At 39.9% G+C, this 18,476-nt stretch overlaps 1 protein-coding gene across 1 annotated transcript in view; it reads right to left on the bottom strand.

Moving 5' to 3' along the window:
• kalrna (kalirin RhoGEF kinase a) overlaps positions 1 to 18,476 on the bottom strand; it is a 142,626-nt gene that overhangs the window by 64,011 nt on the left and 60,139 nt on the right. The window contains exons 14-27 of the mRNA XM_055022402.1: positions 12,969 to 13,091; positions 11,542 to 11,733; positions 11,265 to 11,434; positions 9,568 to 9,742; positions 8,535 to 8,781; positions 7,989 to 8,155; positions 5,534 to 5,653; positions 3,563 to 3,631; positions 3,330 to 3,479; positions 3,098 to 3,247; positions 2,103 to 2,217; positions 1,866 to 1,981; positions 544 to 666; positions 56 to 238 (exon numbers count right to left, since the gene is read on the bottom strand). Of these exons, the coding sequence (XP_054878377.1) occupies positions 56 to 238; positions 544 to 666; positions 1,866 to 1,981; positions 2,103 to 2,217; positions 3,098 to 3,247; positions 3,330 to 3,479; positions 3,563 to 3,631; positions 5,534 to 5,653; positions 7,989 to 8,155; positions 8,535 to 8,781; positions 9,568 to 9,742; positions 11,265 to 11,434; positions 11,542 to 11,733; positions 12,969 to 13,091 (2,100 nt within the window). The remainder of the gene's footprint in view (positions 1 to 55; positions 239 to 543; positions 667 to 1,865; positions 1,982 to 2,102; positions 2,218 to 3,097; positions 3,248 to 3,329; positions 3,480 to 3,562; positions 3,632 to 5,533; positions 5,654 to 7,988; positions 8,156 to 8,534; positions 8,782 to 9,567; positions 9,743 to 11,264; positions 11,435 to 11,541; positions 11,734 to 12,968; positions 13,092 to 18,476) is intronic.

Genomic DNA, 18,476 nt, shown 5'->3' with positions numbered 1-18,476 from the left:
GGAAGCCATTTCTAATCTTTTTCTGTGAACAGTGAGCAGCTATCTGACCCTTCACCTCAGAGCTGATGCCCAGGCTCCTCTCCAGGCTCTCCTGGTATTTGGCCATGCGAAGGGAGAAGTCTCGGTACCTGCGGTCCACCGTGCTGACCCAGCGCTTCAGCTCCAACACGTGGACGTGGCCTTTCTCCACCAGGTTGTCCGCCAGCTGGATCAGAAGCTTTACCTTTTCCTTGGTTTGCTGAGGGTGGAAGGGACACACTCTGTTACACTCACTAACATTCTGGTGAGTGTAACTAAACGTGCACACTGAGTCCAAGTTTGGCACCAGTCGCATGGCTGCTGTGAAGAAGTTGATGTCCAACCTGGACTTGAGCCTTTTCTTTGGAGGTTTATAGAGTGGGATTACAAGCTTTAAGCATCTTACATGTGTATTTGGGACCAGAAATTTCTCAAATCACATGTCATGAACTCAGAACCAGAATCAGCTCACTTGTTTTGAATGCTTTGTGAAAGGGAAGTCTTCCTGTGAAGGACACTATTTACCTTAGCAGAAAGTCTGAAGTGATGGTAGTTGTTTAGCAGCTGCTGGGTTTCCTCACTGCTGTCCCCAGGTGATGTGTGTGTAGTGAGGTAAACATCTCCTGTCTCTTGGATCCAATCCAGAGCCTTGGAGCAAACAGACAAGCACAGCATGAAGCCTGAACTAAATCCGCTTTTTTACAGTGCAGACATAACGTGGTGGCGGGTCGGTCAGTCAAACCTCTCACAGCATCAGAGCACAGCAGTGGCTATTTTTACACCTTTGTTGAGGTAGATAAGATCAGCTTCAAAGAGAAGATCAACGATCTCCAAAAATTAAGAAAATCTGTCCGATTTAATGGTGCACCTGTATAATTTACTTTTAATAAAATCCCAAGTGGCATCCCTATTGGTGCCTCAAAAAAATACATTTTAAATGAATGTAACTGCAGAATTTATAATTCACTCTGTTTAGTTCTCCTATTATTCCAGGGAGAACTCATGTAAACCTTTTTGTTTCCCTGCGGTATAAATATGACCTGACATGGAAGCACAATTTTTTAATCACTGGCTGCTGATTTAAAACTTTAAACCTCTGTTAATGAGCAACAGCAAACAATGTCACTATGTTTCTGTGGTGACTATGTGTTCCTGAGTCGTAACATGACATATCTCTGTCCTTCCAGCTCAAATTTAAATATGCATTTTAACTGTGACTGTGTGTGTTGGTCAGATTGAGCGTTTTGGCAGGCGAAACAAATTATGACTTGAAGAAAGGCCCACTGTTAGGCATGGTGGAGGATCTGTCATTCTGTGAGCCAGTTTGTCTTCCATAGAGCCCAGGAGACTGAACAGAGTGAACTGGCATCACAAGTTATTTGGAGTACAAACGTCTGCTAGCAGAATACTATTTGTAATCTTTGGGTGTTTCAGCAGGGCAGTTTTTCTAAACAGAATGAACCAAGTCAGAAATGATTCATTCCACAGAGCTTGATTCTTGAAAAGTTGAAGTGAAGAGAGCATGAGAAAGAAGCCAGGGCACTGACAGAGACTACTTCTATAGTGTAGATGTATCCATTTACACTATCCATCCACACTATACGTGTAGATGGACTACACCTATGGTCCATCTCTCTCTTTCTGCAAGCTCAGACCTTAAATATGTTTTTGAAAAACTACCAGTTTTCTTATAAGCCCAGTAAATACAAACTGTGAGCAATGGGGGAACCCAGAATCGGGCCAGAATTCTTCCACAGCGTGGGATATTTTCCTAACTGAGTAAATATGCTCACCTCAGAACTTTCCTCTTTTTCCCTAATGAAGAACCCAAATGCAGAAGTTCTGACCTGTTTAGCACTCCGTTCAAACACCAGGTACTGCTGACACTGGTCCAGCCTTCGTTTCTTCAACGTCCAGAAGTGCAGAACCCGGTTTTCCCTCTGCAGCAGCTCATTCAGAATGGCTGCATACAATAACACGCTGACAATGACACATCTCAACAATTTAAGTCTTATTTGAAAGAAGAGAGGCGTCTTCTGCCGCTCCACCGGCAGAGGGCCCTGTGGCACCACAGCAGAGCTCACCTTTGACCTGCTGCTCAGGTCCTCTAGCATGGCCTGCAGCTCCAGGTGTGCTCACATTGTTTCTGTGGATGTATTTGAGGAAGACCTCAGCATTCCTCCGAGCCAGCGTGCACGCCTGAAACACACCAGTAAATATCCACAGGATTTGTTCTGCACCAGAACCTCTGCAGGAGGAACTCGGGGATGAACACTTGAAACCAGGAATTTACATCCACTAAATAAAAAGATGCAAACACATTTTATTCTCACAATGAGATCAAATATTTCTGTTTTTAGCTAAGTTAGAATGACCAAAATTACAGAAAATATTTTTTTCTCACATTATTTTTGACATTTTTCTTGAATTCTATTTATTCTACATCTATTTGATAAGCATCAGTAATAATTGTCTTTTAAAATGTTTGACTAATGTTTGACTACTATCAGACCTTTTGCGTTTCCTTCCACAAACCTTTTCACAGTAGTTTGCTGGAGTTCTGGTCCATTCCTCCTGACAGAACTGGTGGAACTGGATCAGTTTGTACGCCGCCTCTCTCACACATGCTTTTTTAAATCTACCCACAACTACATGATTCTCTTCCTGATATCTTGGCTAATATTTTCTGACCTTCACGTTATGTCAAACAAAAAAGCAGTGTGTTTCAGATGTGGCCTTAAAATACACCTTTAGTTCAATTAAATCAGATGTGTCATTTAACATGTCAGAAGTTTGTGGAAGGAACTCCAAAAGGTTTAACCCAAGTCATCTGGTTTAAAAGACAGTTATCTCTGATACTGACCATATGAGTTTGAAGAAAGTTACAATAAAATCTCCCTACATTTTTTGGAATTTAGCAAATATAATTTTTTTTTGTCATTCGAACTAACAAGGGAATTGTCTGATTTAACTTCAGTCATTGGCAAATGTGTCTTTTTATTCTGTGTATGTGAATATTTGGTATCAACTGTATGTCTCTAGAAGCTGAGGGAGCTGAGCAGCCTGATGTGTTCTTTACCTTCAGGAAGGCTTCCTTCTGCTCCAGGTGTTTGCTGATCAGGGGCAGCAGGTGCTCACTCTCTACTGAACTCCCAAGTTTTTCATGGCTGCCACACCAGTCCTCATCCCGCCGGTACTCCTGCTCAAGGCTCTCCAGCACACTGCACACCTACGGGTATACAGAGCAGCAGTTTAAAATGGCACCGAAAGAACACACACACTGTGTGAGCGTGTGAAGGTCTGCAGCTCACCTGCTCTGATGTTTTGTAGAAGGCCACAGAGGCATTGACCAGCTTCAGGCGGTCCTCCATCTTCAGCATCAGCTGCTGCCAGTGGACAGCCACCTTCTCAGCACAGCTTCGGATCGCCTCAGGATCATAGTGACCTGCCTGCAGCATCATCTGGAATGGAAGGAAAAAACCTTTGGGACTCATGCCTTAAAACTATGCATCATTTTATGCACTTTTTCTAATAATGGACCAACCTCAGCCTTCTGCTGCACCTGCAGCGCGCTCTGATGAGTCTTTTGGAGGGAGGTGGCGTGAAAGAGAGACTGGAGGAGAGAAGATCTGCTCTCAGTGAGGTTGCAATGCACCTTCATACACATCATAAGCATTTTAATCACATAATAATTATGGTTTCCATCAAATATCATGGACTGAGAATAAAAAACTAAATCTATGTTTTCATACATATGGTGGTGAGTTTAAGAACATCTCAAATAAAATGAAAAACTGTTTGCTTTGTATCATTTATAAACTTTCAATTATTGGAGAATATGTGAAAAGTTACTGTTAACACGTGTTTTGGTTCAGAACCTGTGTCCCCATTGTCAGTTTGCATGAACGTACTAAGTAATTAGCCAATTGTTTCCCAGTTGGAAGCCCTGTTTTTCAAAAGGGCTGAGCTCTGTGTTATGATTCTCCTTGCCTGTCCACATGGATTCACATTAACAAAGTAGTTTCACATTATCCTCAGCCTGTTATCAATATAATCAGATTCAGATGATCAACAGATTTCTTTCAAATAACAGACACTGGAGGATGAAGCCATGCCTCTGCTGTTAGTTGCAGGTTTATTACATACACTAGTGATTGGTCATGGGGTCAGGCAGAGTTACATCAGTGGGTTGTATTCAACCCCCTAGTCTGCCTACTTTTGCTGTGGAACGTATCTCAAAGATTTTTGTGGAAAACTTGCATATTCGTAGATGTTTTGCTAAAATATCTGAAAAGAGCTGGGAAATTGAAATACCAGCTTGGTGACACTCTACTGGCCGTTAGCAAACCAGCTTAGCAGCCATTCCTTCTTCTTTGGTCTCATTGGCTGAAGCTCCAGGAACAAAGACAAAGATGATCTTAGAAGTTAGTGCCAAGATTTAATACTCACAGCTTCCATTGTGAGTATTAAAGCACCTGTTGTTTGAACTATTAACATAGGCAGCTGTAAGTGTTTTTAAAAGGCTCTCAAGTATTCTTGGGTTGTAGCCGTTTGGGTGGCTGTTGAGTAAAAGAATGATCTGACTGCTTCTAATCTGTTTCTGAATTTTTTCAGATGTGTTGTCTTTTGAGCTCTTTTCCATCATCTACTTCATGTTGTCAGAAAGGTTCTATTTAGATCATTTCTTGACTTTTAAGGTCTGGCACTAATCTGGCTTTGGTGTGGCTATAGAAATTGAACACAGCTTTCTAAACACTGCGATTAATCCCAGCTCATTCATAATTTCTGTAAAGAAAAGGTAATTTCTTATTTCCCATAGAGCATGGTTAGTTTGGATAACCAAAATTTGAAAAGTGCATCTTGTTTTGCACAATTTATCTTTGTGTGAAGTTAGAATATTTCACTTCAATGTTTGTTGATCTGAATCACTGAAGTGTAAAAAACTGAAGAACAAACATTTTTACAATCACAGAAATATATTGCGTCTGTATGTGTTTGTGTGAAAGACCAAAGGACTGTTTTCTCTCTGACTCACATCTGGGTTCTTCAACACACAATAGGTTGGATATGAATGGCCCATGTGTGCACATGCATATGTGTGTATGTATGTTAGAGAGACTGAGAATCTGTTATTCCTCAAGATCAATGCAGAATAAAGTAATTATTGAGGCAAGCCTTGTTCAAACATAGATCACAAAGTGTGTGTGTATGGTTGTTTTCCTATAGCTACTGTAAAGGGGGCAGGATGACTGATCTTGCACTAAGAGGCGACATTCCCTCTGAGAGTGTGAGCTCGTTGTTGGTTAAGGTTCAGATCATATGTTCATTTAGGAAATGAAAGAAGAAGAGAATAAAGCATCTATTGTGATCAGGAAGGTTCCCCACAAACAGAGCAACCAGGGATGTGTGTGCCTCATCTGCTTCTCTTCAGTCCAATACACACTGAAATAATTACTGCCCAAGGAGAATGGACCCGCTTTAAGTAACTGTAATTAGGATCTGTGAGTGTGTGTACCTCTATAGCCATCTGGAACTGTTCATGCTCCCTCTGCAGCTGTTCGGCTTCAGACAGAGAGCTGGCGTTCACCATGCTGGCATTCAACATGGACTCACCATTACGGATCCAACCCAGTACCTGCGGGGCCACGAAGACACAGCGACAGCATTTTACATCATGTTACAACATGTTATGGCATGTTACTCTACTCTAAGCATGTTGATCAATCAATCAATAGATTTTTATTTCCATAGCACATTTCAGCAACAAGGCAACAAAGCAAAGTGCTTGATATGATAAAGACACAAAAATGCAAAGTCATGCAACAAAAAATTGACAACTCAAACATTACATTTAGTCAAGTGTCACCATTAAATTCTTAATGCATTTTGTTTCAAAAACAACTCCAAACAGGTGGGTTTTTAGGTACAGCATGTTGCAACATGCTACAGAGTTTTTCCAGCCCTGGTCCTCCAAGCACACTGCCCTGCATGTTTTAGGCATTCTCCTGCTTCAACACTCATGATTTCAAATGATGGCTCATTAATATGATTTTGCTGAAATGCAGTCATCTGGATGGGGAGTGTTGAAGCAGGGGACCCTCTAATTTATGCAAGTTGCTGTGCTTTGAGGACCAGGGTTGGGAAATATTGTGTTACAGTATGTTACAGCATTGAACATTGCCAAAACTAAACGGAGCTCTTTGCTGAAGATAAAGTCGTGATCTGTCTCTCCGTCTCCTGCTCCATCCTGTTATGACTCATTAGCAAGTTACCTTTTTGGTAATAAAAACTGAGAAGAATTATAATAGACTGTGTATAGACCAGATGAAACAAGCTCTGTCCAGAGCTGAAAAACTAATGAGTGAAATGTTCTCTTTTTGAAGCATACACATATTTCAATGCACCTGGGAGAAATCATTTGAATTCAGTCCAGACTCCAAATGTTTTGACATGACATTGAAATTCTTACTTTCCACCCTCTTGTGGCCAATGTGAGTATAACACAAACACCTAGTCCTGATTTAGTAAAGCAGAGGGTGAGTGTATGACCCAGTGCAGTCTCCTACAGTGTTTGCAGCTCGTATACACTGCTAAACAAAATAAAGGGAACACTCAAACAACACAATATAACTTCAAGTAAATCAAACTTCTGTGAAATCAAACCAAAACCACCTTCTCTGATTTGTTCTCTTTTAAACAACATATCATGAAGATCTCAAAAAGATGAAGATGTTCTGTTCTCTGGACAGAAAAAAAAACAATTACATGATGTTTATTGAACATCAGATCTCTCTCCTCAACGACTTTGCTAGTTAATGACTTGATCTGTGGTAATCAGATTGATTTATTCTGACTCACTGATACCTGGCTGCAGCAAGATTATGTAACTGTAAATGAAAGAAATTATATATTAATATATGTATGTGAAGCATTTGTTTAAATGTTCTTTAGTTGTCTTTAAAATCTGTATTTGGAAAATAAAAATATGAATTGTAAATGGAGTTCAGGCATTTTACTCATCAGGCATGTCTTAAAGAAAGAGGATGGAGTCCACTTCTGTGACATCTCCCACCTGCTTTGTGTTATTATTTATTCTTTGGAAGAGCAAAACAATCCCCACCAGTTTTCAGTAGATTGTATCATTTCATAGTTTCATCTTTGAGAATACAAAGCTAATTTTTTGGCTATAATTTCCTTAAGTATTCAAAACAATGTTAGCTTCCTCTAAATATTCCATAATTTCTCATTTAAATGTTGCTGAACTCAGTTAGTGCAGAGTGACTCTAACTCACTTTAATAAGATCACCAAAAATAGTGACATTTTCTCCATACTTGCATGCTCCGAGTGATGAAACAATATCAGAGTTGTTTCTCTGTGATATTGTCTGGTTTTTCTTTTCAATGCAGGATTGCAGAAGCCCACAGTGCAGATTGCAGGGAGGTTATGTGAGGACACTGAGATGTCTGTATCTGATTGCCATCAGCACGGTGATCAGGAGCCATGCTGGACCTCAGCTTCTGTAAGCATGTTGAGTTGGAACTTTGCAGTGAATCCATGAAGGGTTTTACAGACCAGATCAGAAGAAGGCAGCATAGATGAGCATTATTAGCTTGTTGCCTTAAAGCTCATCTATTATTCAGCTGCTTCCATCTGCAGCAGCAGTGAGCTTCCTGTCTGCACACAGCATGTTCCCATCTGCACATGAAACATCTTAGCTGTACTGGGAGGAAGGTGAGGGGGTGTTGTTCTTGTCATTTTTCCAACATGAACTAGCCTGACATTTCCAGCTAATAACAAAATCCATCCCAACTCTCTCAACTGGAGCGTTGATTTATTTCCTTTTTAGGATTTTCTATTCTAGTGCCCTCTGGCCTGGGATCAGAGCAAAACCCAGATATTGCATACACAGATCTGCAAAATGTCAGCAGCTGGTTCACACCAACCAAAGGTAGATAATAATGCTTTTTACCTGTTTAACCTCAGCCTGTAGGTGGCGTAGCTGCAGAGTCTGCTCCAGACGTGTGTGTGTATGCTGTGTGCTGATGTCGACTTCCTGCTGCTTCTCATGGAGAAACTCCAGCAGCTCCTGGACCTGAGAGGCCAGGTCCATGTCCTTCTCTCCTGTCAACTCAATCCCTGAACAAAACATAAATTCAGAGGTGACTGACAACAGCAGCAAGAGATCTGATCGAATGTGTTGTTTCTACAGCTAGAAGAGAAAGGTAGAATAGCAACTGAAATCCCTTTGTTGCTCAGCTGCAGTTTGCCAAGTTTGCTCTGACTGTGACCTTAAAGTGGATTTTTGCAGACCAAATTAAAATAAAGTAATATTTGTGTAAACTGCAGCACACATTTTGAGACAAAAGATCAAATGCAGCATTTCAACACAAACGGTGGTGGAGGTGTGACGACTGGAACTTGTTAAGCAATGGGCTGCAAACCTAAATTAACTACAGAAACTTCACTATAATGTGTATAGTGTGGATTTCATTGAGAAAGCATGTCCATCCTTTACCTGACGCTTGGACCTCCATGATGTACTGGTGGAGGTCCTGACCTTGCTGCATGACCTCATAGGTCATGTTGTTCATGGCAGTCTTCCTCTCTGCATGCCGTTTCAGCCGCTGCTCTGCCAGGCTTATGTCCTCCGCACCGCCTGAGGAGGAGCTGCTGCCGCTGCTGCTGCTGCTGCCACCCGAACGGTTGGTGTCACTCAGCTGACGGGACAGATCCTCGTTCCAGGCGTCCAACTCTGCTGTCACCTAAACGGACAGTCATTCAGTCAGCCCAAATAAAATGGGGACACACTGGTCCACTTTTTTCACTTCTGATACCTATACAAATTTCAGATGTTTAGCAAAGGCCAAAACTAATCCTATACAAAAAACCCCAGACTGAATTACACATTTATTTGCTAACTCTGCACAAGAACAGAACACTGAAATACACCAATAGCTTCACAGGCATTGGTCAAACATGTAAAACCAACAACTTTAATTTGTTCAGTCAGTGGACAATTAAAAGTATAACAGCCAATTTAAAGTAAATGATAACTGACAAAAGATAATCAGTTGAATACCTTGGTCAAACGTCAGAAATAAACTGGAACAAATCATTCAAATGGTTTACAAAATGCAATGAGGCATTCTAAATATACTGTAAAATAAATAATAATGCATGGCATTATTCAGCAGGCAAACATAGATGTGCCCTTATTTTTACTGATGCCAAATCTAGAATTTGTTTCAGTATCGGGACCGAAACAAATATTAATATTGGATTGGTGAATCTAAACTAATCTAGCTAATCTAATAATCTAATAATAATAATAATACTAATAATATTAATCTAATCTAATCTAAACAAACCAGATGAATGAAGAATGAGTAATTCTGTAATGAAAAAGAAAGCTTCATCTGACTCGTGTAAACTCGAGTTTAAGAACTCAATTAGTGCTAACATATGAACTGATGACTTGTGTTCACCCTGCAGGCTCCTGGTGGTTAACTAAATGAGGCCGTTAAATGGAAATGCTCTCCGTAATTCACCTCTAGTGTGTACTGCTCAAAGATGCGCAGCTGCAGAAAAATGTCCAGCTTGATTTTGCGCTCGTGGAACAGCTCCTCCATCTGGCCCTGAGCCTCATCCAGCTGCTGCAGCACTCCTTGGATGTGCGCGATGGAACTGCAGTGTGGCGTCTTGCTGGTCGACATGGCTGCATCTCTACGAAAACGGGGGCACAAGAAATGTGAGAAGCTCTGAACAAAACTGTTCAAAAAGCTTTTGGAATCCCATCTCGGAGAAGCTCATAGAATACTTGTTCTGAATATGTTGGGATATTTCACCAGACAGGAAAGTGATCTGCAACAGTATTAGTGCAGATTATTATTGTTTGATTGTTTTCTCGTCATGTTACAACCACACACCTTTACTTTACTTTACTAGGTCTTTTGTGACACAGACAACAAAAAGTGATAGATTATCCTGAAGTAGAAGGACAATGATGTATGGCTTTCAGTTTTTTAACTGAATAAAAATCTGGATAGAGTGAAGCATTTTTGTATTCCCTCCCTTTACCCGAACATAAAATCCAGTAAACCCATAAGTGTGCCATTAAAACTCAGCATGAATCCAGGTGTTCTGTGAAAGTCACAGAACATTAACATCACAACAGACATTTCAGGGATGGAGATGTGGAGAAGATTAAAGCTGATTGAACCTACAGTAATATCTCAATTTCTGAAGCTCTCCCAGAGTTCTGATCAATCCACCATCTGGAGATGGAGAGAGGATTAACCAGCTGGAAACTGACCCACACCATCAGGAACAAAACAATACCATCTACCTGAACTGACAGGCCAGTCTTTTCAGACTGGATGTTTCTGGATTCTAGATTTTCATGCTTTTAAAATTTCTAAAACATATGCTGTGATTTTCTTTCAAGACAACTTCAACTTCTGTTATCTATTTTGTATTAAGCTAAAGAATGAAAACAAAAGTCCTGTCAATATTCCCACAAATAAGAGTACAACTAATAACATCAATAACAGGATCAATGTTGTCAATAATAATGACGATATTGATACTCACAATGCTATGTAACAAAATAATATATCAAGGCAGTATCTTGTATTTAGTGTGAACCATTTCCTCATACAGAAGTTTGAATTGTTTTATCAGATCATCAATAAAAACAAGAATTTGTTTTATGTTTTTTTCAGAAAAGCTTGCAAGAAAAAAAATGAAGAAAGTGAACAGAATAGTGTGTCACAGCAGCATAAGCATCTGAGATGTTCTTCCTCTGCTTTAAGCAAACCTGATCAGCTCAAAGAGAATTTGTTCGGATATATTTCCAAAATGAGTTTGTGATGAATTTACATCAGCTGATTTTTTCCAGGAAAAGGATAACTGGGATGAGAATCAAAAGACTGAACAACCCGGAAATATGTTTAGTGACACAAGGAAAGTACACTGATAATTTCACTCTGTCTTTTTTTCTACTTTATGATTTCAACTCATTTTTTTTTTTTAGAAACAGAAACCAAGAAGAAAACCATTATGTTCCACTGGGGTCTTATTAATATAACTCTATATCATTTGTGTCATAACACAAATGATGATGATCTGACTTTTCAATGGCATACTAAATAATAGTGTCCTAACCATAGCTCTGCGGGGTGTCTGGTATTATACAGAGCGTCTTCCAGTCCCCATCTCTCCTCTCTGACTGACCGCAGTGTGTTACCTGAGCTGCTGCATCAGTTCCTCTCCCTCTTTGATCACGTTGAGTGTGGCCTCCAGTGTGGCCGTCTGCTGCTGCTGAAACTGTTGAATCAGAGTCTGAACCGAATCCACCGAGTCACAGCTCACGTCTTCCAGCAGCTGCTTCTGCAGCTCCTCCATCCACGACCACAGCTGCACCCAGGCATGCATGCACAAACATACCATCAGTTCCTCAACACACTCAAAACTACGTTGTGACAGAAAACTATCATCAGCCTAAGTTAAAACTCATGCCCCACCTCCTTGGTGTGTGTGTGGAAGGAGACAGAGATGTCGAGTAGCAGCTTCCTGTGCTCCACTCGCCGAACAAAGTCTTGGATCCGCACCTCCAGGTGTCGGGCGGCCTTGTAGATTTCTTCTGGATCACATTCTCCTGTTTGTGCCAGCTGCTCGGCCGCCTCCAGCAGCTTGTCTGCATTCGTGTAGGTGTTCTGAAGGATGGAGAAAGGACCACCACCATCATCATCATCATCATCATCATCATCAAAACAATATTTATTTGCAACACTATGACCTTCATTTTAGAAAAAAACCTTCTCCTGCCTGACAGGGGCAATCGGTTTGTGTGTGCACATGAAGCAATATGAGCCGCAACCTGAGGACTTTTTTTCAGATGGTGTCACATTAGTAAGCTGGAGGGGTGTAACAACATCTCAGGGTACAAGGTCTCGTGATATTAAAACATTACAGTATTTGTAATGTGTAATGTTTTACTGAGCACCAGCGAGTTGTGACCACCATGTGATGGCAGTGTGTGTATGAGTGCTTATAACCACAGCACATCCAAACAATATAACAGTTTATATTATTGTCTGCAAGACAACAATATAAACTGTTGTCTTGCAGACCATGTATAGTTGAAGAATATAGTTGAAGAACTGTCCTAAGGTCTGAAGACATAAAAAGAAATCAGAAATAGAAAGTTTGTTGCGAGTGTGGCGAAAGGAATAAAATGTACAACAAAAGCTGTTGAAGCTGCCTTGAAAGTAATTTTAAAAACTCGTTCCGTCTCATTCTCATTAACTCAATATGATGCATCTCATAGTGTGAGTTTTAGGTAACAGAGTGAGCAAGCAGTTTAATAGGTAGCCTGCTGGTGATTAATCCTCTGGTGCTGTAGCTCATCTGCTCCGGGTTCCAAATGTGCCATCGCAGTAGATCATGAGTTTGTAAAACCCAGACCAGCCCATCTCACACCAAAAACCATGCGGCTTACGCAGTGCTTTGAACTTTCTACTGAGCGTATACATCAGTTTAAACTGTAAAGTTGTGCAAGTTTTGCAGATGAGAGAGTGATTCAGGTTTTAAATTTTGGCACTAAATCAGTAAGAAGGTAGGAAGCATGCAGGACGGTGCTGCATTCGAAGTTGCTGGTAAATTGATAAGTGATCACATTTCAATTATAAAAGCATGAAGTGGTGCTTAAGTATCAAATTATAGCCTGCAAAAGGCAGCTATTTTTTCACTTTGGTCATATTGGTTTGGCTATTTTTGTTTTGTTCATGAATAAAATCCTCATTGAGGCAATACTTTTTCAATTTAATAATCAATTTTTGTTTGACACTGAAAACTGTCTGATAATCTGAAACACACAAGATCACAAAAAAAATATCAAGATACCCGTAGGGAGTCAACCACACAATCACTGAAGTGCAGACAAGCTCACCTGTGCCACGTCTTCAAAGTCATCGTGTCTTTTCTGCAGGGCTCGGGCTCGATGGAGGGATTTCCCAACACCTGTGTGTTTGCTGAGGAAAGCTTCCCCGTGGTTTTCTATCCAGTCCAAAACCTGCACAATACAGAAGACACACTTCTACTTAGATCATTCCCCAACACAAAGTCACCAAGAACCCCAAATGTAAAGAGATGCACACATTCCAGACAGTTTAACACTTGTGCAATCTTAACATTCTGCTTTGACACTAACTTCATACAAAAGTCCAACATATGTGGAAAATTTCTTTACTGACTTGAATGATCTTTTATCTCTCATATGCATTGATTATGATTGTTTAATAATTGTTGTGATTTCAGAAAATTTTTGTTTAACACAACATGTCAAACAAGCAACACACACTCAAGGACACACACTGGACCTGGTTATCAGTAAGGGTGTGAATATTTCCAATGTCTCTGTAACTGATGTCGCCCTGTCGGATCACTTTGCTGTTATCTATGAAAGTTATTTATTCTTTGACCCACTTGGACAAACAGCTACTGTCACAAAACGTTCTTTCACAGAAAACATTTAATCAAATCTACTCTTCCTCATCACCCTTAAGCTGGATGTCCTTCCCACACATTTCTTTCAGAAAGTCCTGCCTGTTATTGCTACTGATCTGATCCAAATAGTAACTCATCACTCACATCAGGTGTTTTCCCCCAGGCTTTGAAAACAGCAGTCATCAAACCACTGTTAAAAAAGAACAACCTGGACAAATCACTACTGCAGAATTACAGGCCAATCTCAAACCTCCCATTCATCAGCAAAGTTATTGAAAAAACTGTGTATAAACAATTAAATAGTTTCCTCATGATGACCAACTGCTTTGACACTTTCCAGTCTGGTTTTCGTGCTCACCACAGCACGGAGACTGCCCTCGTAAAAGTATTCAATGATATTCATATAAATACAGACTGTGGCAGAACCACGGTGCTGGTTCTGTTGGACCTCAGAGCAGCTTTTGACATATTACTGAGTTGGGTTGGACTCTCTGGTTCGGTGCTCGACTGGTTTGAATCCTACATAAAGAACAGGAATTTCTTTGTTTCAATTGGAAACTTCTCATCAAAGAGGTCAAAGGTCACATGTGGGGTACCCCAAGGTTCAATCTTAGGATCCCTCTTATTTAATATTTATATTCTCCCACTAGCTCAGGTCATAACAGGAAATAATATTAGCTACCATAACTATGCAGATGATACTCAGCTCTACATTATGATGTCAGCAGGTGACCTTTGACCCCATCCAATTACTGAATAAATGCTTAGAACGGATAAATGTGTGGATGTGCCAAAACTTTCTCCAACTGAACAAAAATAAAACTGAAGTCATTATTTTTGGACCTAAAGAGGAACGATCTAGAGCTATAGATCTAGAGCTACAGATCTAGAGCTATAGATCTAGAGCTATAGATCTAGAGCTATAGATCTAGAGCTATAGATCTAGAGCTATAGATCTAGAGCTATAGATCTAGAGCTATAGATCTAGAGTTATAGATCTAGAGCTACAGATCTAGAGCTATAGATCTAGAGTTATAGATCTAGAGCTATAGATCTAGAGTCAATGCACAGCTTCAGTTATTACAACTAAAACCTAGCGATCAGGCCCGAAACCTGGGAGTAGTGATGGACTCGGACTTGAACCTCCAGAGCCACATAAAGACAGTAACAAAATCGGCCTTCTATCACCTGAAGAACATCTCCAGGATTAGAGGACTAATGTCTCAGCCAGATCTAGAGAAACTCATCCATGTGTTTATCTTTAGTCGCATTGATTATTGCAACAGCATCTTCACAGGCCTGTCCAACAAATCAATCCTCCAGCTGCAGCTGATCCAGAAGCTGCTGCTCCTGTTCTCACTAAAACCAGGAAGATAGAGACATAACAGCAGTTTTAAAGTCCCTCCACTGGCTCCCTGTAGCTCAAAGAATAGATTTTAAAATACTGTTGTTAGTTTATAAATCACTGAACGGTTTAGCACCACAATACATCAAAGATCTGCTGTTGTTGTATCAACCTTCCAGACTCTCAGGTTCTGGTTCTGGTTCTGCTCTGCATCCCCAGAACCAGAACCAAGAGAGGAGAAGCAGCTTTCAGCATCTATGGACCAAAAATTTGGAACAAACTTCCAGAAAACTGTAAAACAGCGGAAACCCTAACTTCCTTCAAATCTCAACTAAAAACACACCTGTTTAGAGTTGCATTTGAAATGTAATATGTATGGATTTGATTTTGTGGATATGTATGTAATTTTTTTATTTTTTATTTATTTTTTTTATTTTTTATTTTTCCTGTTGTGGGCAACGGGGCCCGGTGAATACCCGTGGTTAAATGGACAGCGGAGTCCGGCAGTAACAGGCGCTTAAATTCCGTGTCAAAGGGAAGGGGGAAGAAAGGGAAAAGAAAAAAAAAAACCTTGGTAACCTTGGTGTTGCATGCCTTTGTGTTTTGTGTTTATGATGTAAAGCACTTTGAAATGCCTTGTAGCTGAAATGTGCTATACAAATAAAATTTGATTGATTGATTGATAATGATGTAGATAAGTTGGTAGATGATTTTCAGTCTAAAGTTTCATATATCATTGATTCTATTGCTCCAATTAAAGTAAAGGTTTTGACTGGTAGAAAGAAATCTCCATGGAGAAAAGCACAAACAGTTCGATCTGCAAGAGAACTCTGTCGCAGAGCAGAACCAAAATGGCGTAAAACTCAACTTCACATTCATTGTGACATTTATAAAGAAAGACTGTAACTAACTGTTAGGAAAATTATTATCTTAGTTCATTTACTTTTATATTGAATGGTTATGTTTTCATATTATTCCATGTTGTTTTCTTTCCCTTTCCTTTTTTGTATATTCTTAACTGTCTTTTAGAGTGTTCTCTTGAAGGTTGGAAATGCCTCACACATTCCTGTGTTAACGAGCCACAATGATCTTTATCTGTTTCCTGAGAGTGGTCATCCTTGTGTCCCAACAATGGGACATCAATGGAAGACTCCCAGAACATCCTGTATGATAGTGTATTGGTCAATTGTTTGCATGCCTGAGTGAGAAAGCCAATCTCTTTGTGTATTCACATGATAATAAAAGGCAGTGGGGGACTGAGAACCGATGGAGTTGATCTCAGACAGCGTTTGGCAGCGGTTCGGTTCTCCGCGTCGGGCTCTTCTCCCCTTTTCTGCGAAAAAGTAATTTGTGTCTTTAGTTGATTCTTGCAGGGTGGGGAACAAAATAAACCCAACACTAACACTCAACACTAAAACATGCAAGAGAGGCTTTCTTTGCAGATGTCATAAACAAAAACATTAACAATGCTGGAGCTTTATTTGCAACAGTTGACAGGCTCACAAACCCTCCTATTACATTACTACCTGAATTTTAATCTAATGCTGCCTGGAACAAGTTTTCCAGCTTCTTTTCAGAGAAAATTTTTAAAAAATCAGAGGATTAATCTGCACATCAACTCTAAAGCCAGAACCATTGCTGTACCCAAACAAAACAAATACAGGAAAAATGACCCATTTTCAACTACTTCATTATAAAACTCTAGACCAAATTATAAGTCAATGAAGTTCAAGCTCCTGCTGTCTGGATGTTCTAGATCTATAACTCTAGAACATTTCTTTCAGAAAGTCCTGCCTGTTATTGTTACTGATCTGATCCAAATCGTAAACTCATCACTCACATCAGGTGTTTTCCCTCAGGCTTTGAAAACAGCAGTCATCAAACCACTGCTAAAAAAGAACAATTTGGACAAATCACTATTGCAGAATTACAGGCCGACCTCTGACCTCTGACCTCCCATTCATCAGCAAAGTTATTGAAAAAACAGTGTAAACAATTAAATAGTTTCCTCATGATGACCAACTGCTTTGACTCTTTCCAATCTGGTTTTCGTGCTCACCACAGCACGGAGACTGGCCTAGTCAAAGTATTCAATGATATCCATATAAATACAGACTGTGGGAGAACCACGGTGCTGGTTCTGTTGGACCTCAGTGCAGCTTTTGACATATTACTGAATGGACAGGAGAGTTGGGTTGGACTCTCCGGTTCGGTGCTCGACTGGTTTGAATCTTACATAAAGAACAGGGATTTCTTTGTTTCAATTGGAAACTTCTCATCAAAGAGGTCAAAGGTCACAGCCTAGGTTCAATCCAAAGACCCCTCTTATTCATATATTCTCCCACTAGCTCAGGTTATAACAGGAAATAATATTAGCTACCATAACTATGCAGATGATACTCAGCTCTACATTATGATGTCACCAGGTGACCTTTGACCCCATCCAATCACTGAATAAATGCTTAGAACGGATAAATGTGTGGATGTGCCAAAACTTTCTCCAGCTGAACAGAAACAAAACTGAAGTCATTATTTTTGGACCTAAAGAGGAACAATCTAGAGCTATAGATCTAGAGCTATAGATCTAGAGCTATAGATCTAGAGCTATAGATCTAGAGTCAATGCACAGCTTCAGTTATTACAACTAAAAACTAGAGATCAGGTCCGAAACCTGGGAGTAGTGATGAACTCACACCTGAACTTCAGAGCTACATAAAGACAGTTACAAAGTCGGCCTTCTATCACTGAAGAACATCTCCAGGATTAGAGGACTAATGTCTCAGCCAGATCTAGTGAAACTCATTCATGCGTTTATCTTTAGTCGCATTGATTATTGTAACAGCGTCTTCACAGGCCTGTCCAACAAATCAATCCTCCAGCTGCAGCTGATCCAGAAGCTGCTGCTCCTGTCCTCACTAAAACCAGGAAGATAGAGACATAACAGCAGTTTTAAAGTCCCTCCACTGGCTCCCTGTAGCTCAAAGAATAGATTTTAAAATACTGTTGTTAGTTTATAAATCACTGAACGGTTTAGCACCAAAATACATCAAAGATCTGCTGTTGTTGTATCAACCTTCCAGACTCTCAGTTCTGGTTCTGGTTCTGCTCTGCATCCCCAGAACCAGAACCAAGAGAGGAGAAACAGCTTTCAGCATCTATGCACCAAAAATTTGGAACAAACTTCCAGAAAACTGTAAAACAGCAGAAACCCTGACTTCCTTTAAATCTCAAGTAAAAACACACCTGTTTAGAATTGTATTTGAAATGTAATATGGAACAATGTATCGTTTATTATATGATGCATGACTTTGTGTTTATGATGTAAAGCACTTTGAAATGCCTTGTTGCTGAAATGTGCTATACAAATAAAATTTGATTTGATTTGATTTGATTTAAGGCCTGAATTTATATCCAGTTGTACAAAAACTTTGATTCCTTGAGTTTTGCTGTAAATCAGATGTTAGATTACTTAGAGATTGTAAATTTGAACATTGCACACACCATTAGTACCAATTTACCTCTGATACTAATTAGACTTATAAAGCACTTAAGCAATAAAACAAACTTTTTAGTCTGAGTATATTGATAGTTCTATTGATGCTGCAC

Source organism: Poeciliopsis prolifica, unplaced genomic scaffold, assembly GCF_027474105.1.
Source record: "Poeciliopsis prolifica strain line A6 unplaced genomic scaffold, Auburn_PproV2 SCAFFOLD085, whole genome shotgun sequence".
NCBI lineage: Eukaryota > Metazoa > Chordata > Actinopteri > Cyprinodontiformes > Poeciliidae > Poeciliopsis > Poeciliopsis prolifica.
Note: the sequence above shows the minus strand (reverse complement) of the source record. Positions and strands in the feature narration are given on the sequence as shown.